At 35.4% G+C, this 5,315-nt stretch overlaps 1 protein-coding gene across 1 annotated transcript; it reads right to left on the reverse strand.

Moving 5' to 3' along the window:
• Positions 1-1,623: 1,623 nt before the first annotated feature.
• On the reverse strand, positions 1,624-5,309 carry LOC110094357 (pyruvate kinase 1, cytosolic-like). Its single transcript, XM_020819576.2, has 5 exons — positions 5,247-5,309; positions 5,070-5,137; positions 4,844-4,943; positions 4,625-4,684; positions 1,624-2,065 (listed from the first exon to the last, which is right to left on the reverse strand). The coding sequence occupies exons 1-5, from the start codon at positions 5,277-5,279 to the stop codon at positions 1,913-1,915; spliced, it is 414 nt and encodes a 137-aa protein (XP_020675235.2). The 5' UTR covers positions 5,280-5,309; the 3' UTR covers positions 1,624-1,912.
• Positions 5,310-5,315: the final 6 nt, after the last annotated feature.

A 5,315-nucleotide genomic window follows, 5' to 3' on the forward strand; every position in this document is an offset into this window, starting at 1 on the left:
TTGTGATGTTGAAAGTGTACTCCTTAGACATGGTTTATGCAGTACATTTTATTTTATTTTGATGTCATTATGATGTTATACATGTTCACAAATGATTAATATGAACTTGAAGATTTTAAAAAACTAACAGCTTTCTTACTCCTGAATAAATCTTTTCAAATCACATCAAACTAGCATTCATTCAACAACTACAAAACAAAGTAAAAAATAGCATAACACGAACTAAATAGTTGAAGGAAAAAATAACGAGTAACTCAACTGATATCAGCACATAAACAACAGGTTACATATTTTTACTCATCATCTGCATGTGAGTTTGGAGTTGGGTCTGTGTTGAACAACAATTAAAGTGATACTCAAACTCTTGTTGAATATACTGTCAGTCCACTCCATTCAAAAACTCTTTCTTTCCTAATACAACATTTCCAATAACCATCTTATAGGATTATAATAGAAATTCATTATGTCTAGGATACTATTTATGATAAAAAATACAATGATCTACATCGACCATTGACCTTTCAATGATCACCTCAACAAAACATTCTCTATCACAATCGGTTTCACGAATTTGACCCGACGACCCCTGAGAAAGTCCAGCGAAATCAAATGCCCACCATGTTCCATGAATCACTGTTGTACATATCTCCACCCCGCATCTCTAAGATCATCGCCGACACTATACAACTTTATTTTCATAAGTTCATCATGTGTATGCCATAATAAACAATCTTCATATTTGCTCCAAAAATGCATAACACATCAAAAATTTTTGTTACATTTGACCTTGTCTTAAATACACTTATCATACCTTATAGCCAAACTTTCTTTCAAACGCATACTTCCCTCTTAAATCATCTGAATGGTGAGAATTCTTTGAATCTTATCAATTACCGACAAATACATTGTAAATACATTGTGAAGTAAGGCATGAGAGATTGGACAACTCTAGCAAATAAACTTAAGTCTACAAGTTTCATATCTTGCTAGTCAAATAAACCTCTACATCTGCAACTTATATAGACATAAAAGCACACCTAAGCTATGATAACTAAAATATGAAGAACATTTAATAAAACTAATTGATATTGTCTATATAACAAGACAATATATGCATATAAATATGATTTGATGATACACCATGATTTAATAACATAACTTTACAGCTCATATAATATGACTACTCAATGCAACTTGACAGCTCAAAAAATAAAAAATTTAACTGAAGTACTATTCATCTATGAAGCATATCTTCAAAACTTAACCTTGAAAGACTAATATTTAATATTTTTAAGTTAACTAAATTAGATTAGTAAGATAATTTAAAATTTTATCCTAAATATTAAGGTTAGGGATTAATGTTCCTTCTTTTGTCGTTGAGGCCTCTTTATAAGAGAGTAATGCTTTATTTTTGTGATTAAGCACAACGATGCTATCTGAGCAGAACTCGAGGAATCCAAAGAGTAACTTTTGTTATCAACTATAGAGAGATGTGAAGAACGATCATCATATCTGGTAGATGGTTCACAACTAATTCTTTGAAGGTCCTATGACGGAGAACATCCTCTTCTGATTTGTACTCTCATTTGGATACACGAATAAAGACGTTTTGCATCATTGCAATTAATATACAAAACAAGGGAGAAAATTCATACATAAAGATAGTTTCAGAAATAATTTAATGATTATGATCAACCTGCTGCACCCTACAGTGCAGACAGCAGAACTTTAATAGAGACTCAAATGATTGCAATCAAGTTCTAGTCTCTTATGTATTACTAGCTGGCAAACGGGGCCAGTTGAAAGCATGTAAAAAACCTTGCAATAACCTCAAAAAGCTGACAAAACAGCCAAACATAAGTTATAGATACCAAATACAAAATTTTGCAGTCTAAGAAAAGTTCAGGGGAGCTCAATCTTCAAGCTCTATGATCTTCACCACTGAAGCATCCCCCACTTTTTGGCAAACAACAACGCGATCATGTGTCTTGATCACACCAGAGGCCTTACCATATTCCAACGCAACCTTCAGAACTGATTCATTGGTGGCACTAGTGGACTCAGCCTGGGCCAAATGCAAAAAAATTAGCAATTCCAGAGTTTGCGGGGTGAAAAAGGTCAAACATGAATCAGCAGCACGCAAATCTTTTGCGGAGATCATTAAAAAATTGTGAAGAGAAAACCATTAAAACAAACCGCAAATAGAGCTGACATAAAAGTTAAAGCCAAGTAGAAAAAAATTAAATTGTATCATAACAGCACTGAAATGACTAGATTCAACACCAGGACTACCAGGCCATCAGGCAATTTATAAATTTAGGCTTCGTTTGAAACGGCTTTCTTGTTGCTTCTTAAAGTAATTTTTTAGTATAAAAATTTTAATTTTCAAACTAAAAAGCTGTTTTAAGAAGCAATAAAAAAGCTGTCCCAAACGAAACCTTAATGAAAAAGAATAAATTCATATACAGATAGCCAGATCATTAAGTCTCCCACAAAATAACACCAAACAACTATGGTGCTTTGTTTGGTATTTTCAGATAACACAATGGCTGCTTCAAAAATGAACTTGATGAGGACACACATATCATTAAGGTTTCGTTTGGGATGGTTTTCTTATTGCTTTCTTAAACAGTTTTTTAGTATAAAATTTTTCGAATTAGAAATTTTTGTGCTAAAAAGCTGTTTTAAAAAGCAGCAAGAAAGCCACCCCAAACAACGCCTAAGTCTCCCAAATAATAAACCCAATAATTATGATGCTTTTTTTAGTATCTTCAGATAACACAGTTGTTGCTTAAAAAAAAAAGAATTTGATGAGGACACACCAGTAAGAAGTATTATGTAAAAAACAAAATAGATCAAATTTGTCGCCCATGAAGGACTTTTGATGGGGACATCAGAGCATGAAAAGTATATCTGAGGCGTGGCCGTCGATCTACGGCCACGATCGAGTCGATGTTTTTTTTTTTAGTCATTCCATGTATTTGTTTTCTTTTATTATTATGAATTTGTCTTTTATTATGTTGTAGCTGTTTTTCGTTTTTAACCCTTACTTTAAGGGAGGTCATATGTAAGCCCTAAGAGCATTGTCGTCTTTCTTATTTTGAGTCCTTTGTACGAGACTATTTATAGCCCCTATGTTTCTCTTTGAAGGTGATGAATAAATATTATGAAAATTTTCTGCGTATTGTTCTCTTGATGTGAGAGTTTGTGAGTCTTGGAGAAATCCCTATGAGAGGAAAATCGGATCACCACCAACCTTGAAGACGGGCCGGGTTTGTGGTTCCTCGTCATTACCCCATTATCTATCTCATCTCCTAGCCGCCGGCCAAGGCTCTTCCAACCCTTAGTCGCCGGCCACTTCTTTTCCCACCACCGCCACTAAAATTTCCCCACCACCCAAACCACCGGCCAACCTAACCTCACCCTCACCCCACCGAAATCCCCCATAGAGCCCACCAAGCCGCCGGCCTCCCATCCCCCTCCCCTTCCTCCAAGTTCAAATTCCCTCTTGATTACCTCCCATAAGCATCCACTCTTAACTTGGGAAGATTTAATTTCAAATTCAAACTTATTTGAATTTGAAATCCTTTCCTGATTTAGGAAACCTGTTTTAGAAAAGTTACTTAATTAAACCCCTTTTTGAATTTCAAATTAAAGGAGATTTAATTATTTCTTTCCTAATTCCTAAATCTCAAATTAAGTAACCCAAAACTCTCCCCAAAATCTCTCCCTATCTCATTAAGCCGCCGGCCCCTCCCTCCTTAATTGTTTGGATTTATTTCCTAAAGCCCCTCTCCCCTTTTGGAATTAATTCAAACCTCTCATGCTCCCTCCTTGGCCGAAATTCCCAAAGCCCCACACCTCCTAATTACTTTTCAAAAACTAATATTGAGTTTTGGAAACAAATCCCTCATCTCCCTCCTATGGAAGTCGTTCAAGGGAAGTACCAACTAGCGTGCTCAACACTTCAACACTAGAGAAACTTCTTTCTCTCTAATTTGAACCTTCAAGAGATGCTACGACGAGCATCTTCAACCTATCACTACTTGTTTCCAGGCTTCGACAAAGGTAAACTTCTTCCCCTTTTCAATAATCCTCCTAATCCACTAACCTTGTAGGTGATGACGAATCACAAGGAGCCGTGCCTATGTCGAAGCTTAGTAAATGTAGGATTGAGCGTGCTTTATGTGCTTCTAATCTTGTTGTTAGATTAGGGATTTTTAGTTGAAAATTACTTCATTCGTATGTTGTTGATTTTCGCTATTAATTTGATAATCCTAGCGCTCGGCATGTGACTTGGTCTAAACGTAGGCACCCCTCTCTTGTTTTCTATTATCGTTTTGATTGCTAACAATTTTAATCTTACTTGCTTAATTCAGGAAATCGTGCAAATTATTTTTTCATCCATTTTAATGCATGTTAGTCCTGCATCAACTTTATTAGACGTAAAACATATAACACTGCCTACACAACATTCATATCACGCAAAACTTCCTAGGTCATCCACATCACAAAACACAAAAAATAGATAGAACATCAAAAGTTATTTAGCCGCACAAAACTAATAAATTCTATTATTTCAGGCGTTCTAGAAATAGAATCCTAAAAATAGAGAAAAACTTACAGGATGTCGGGGGTCAGCGAGCATAGGGAAAAGACCTCTCACTATGAGAGATTGTCTTGCCTGCAGATTCCATTGAGAAAAAACAGTTACTACACAACTTCGATGCACTCAAGAAAAAGCTAAAGAGATCATTTGCAAAAGTGAATACTACATATATGGTCAATTCTAGAAGCATAAAGCATGAACATATTAATGAAATCATGAAAATATTCTGCTAACCTCAAAAGCACCAGTGAAACTCCATCTTAATTGGTTTGTCTTAAGCCGAGGAATGACCACAGATATAACAGGCATCGTAGGCCTATATTTTGCAATTAGCCTAAAGACATTGAAAACATTCAGGATGTTTAGCAAATGGAAAGGGGCACAACTTGCTAAAACTAGCACTGCAATGTTAGAACCCAAATAGCAATTCCATACTTGATTCGTGCAGTTTAAACATTACCTGGCAGCTCTTCCAGATGAAGTGAAGCAGATAAGGACAGAAGCCTTAACTTTAATAGCGGCACGTACCTAAGAAAAAATCATAAACATAAATCAAAGAATGCATAAAAAAAGTATGAGTAAGAGCTGACATGATGAAAAGTTAAATCGGAGGCAAGAGAGGAAATTATTGACATACAGCAGATGAAGCAATGGACTCCAAATGGGTCATTGGTTCTCCAACATATTTTACTGTCTTCTTGAAATA

Source organism: Dendrobium catenatum, unplaced genomic scaffold, assembly GCF_001605985.2.
Source record: "Dendrobium catenatum unplaced genomic scaffold, ASM160598v2 original_scaffold_133458, whole genome shotgun sequence".
NCBI classification, from domain to species: domain Eukaryota; kingdom Viridiplantae; phylum Streptophyta; class Magnoliopsida; order Asparagales; family Orchidaceae; genus Dendrobium; species Dendrobium catenatum.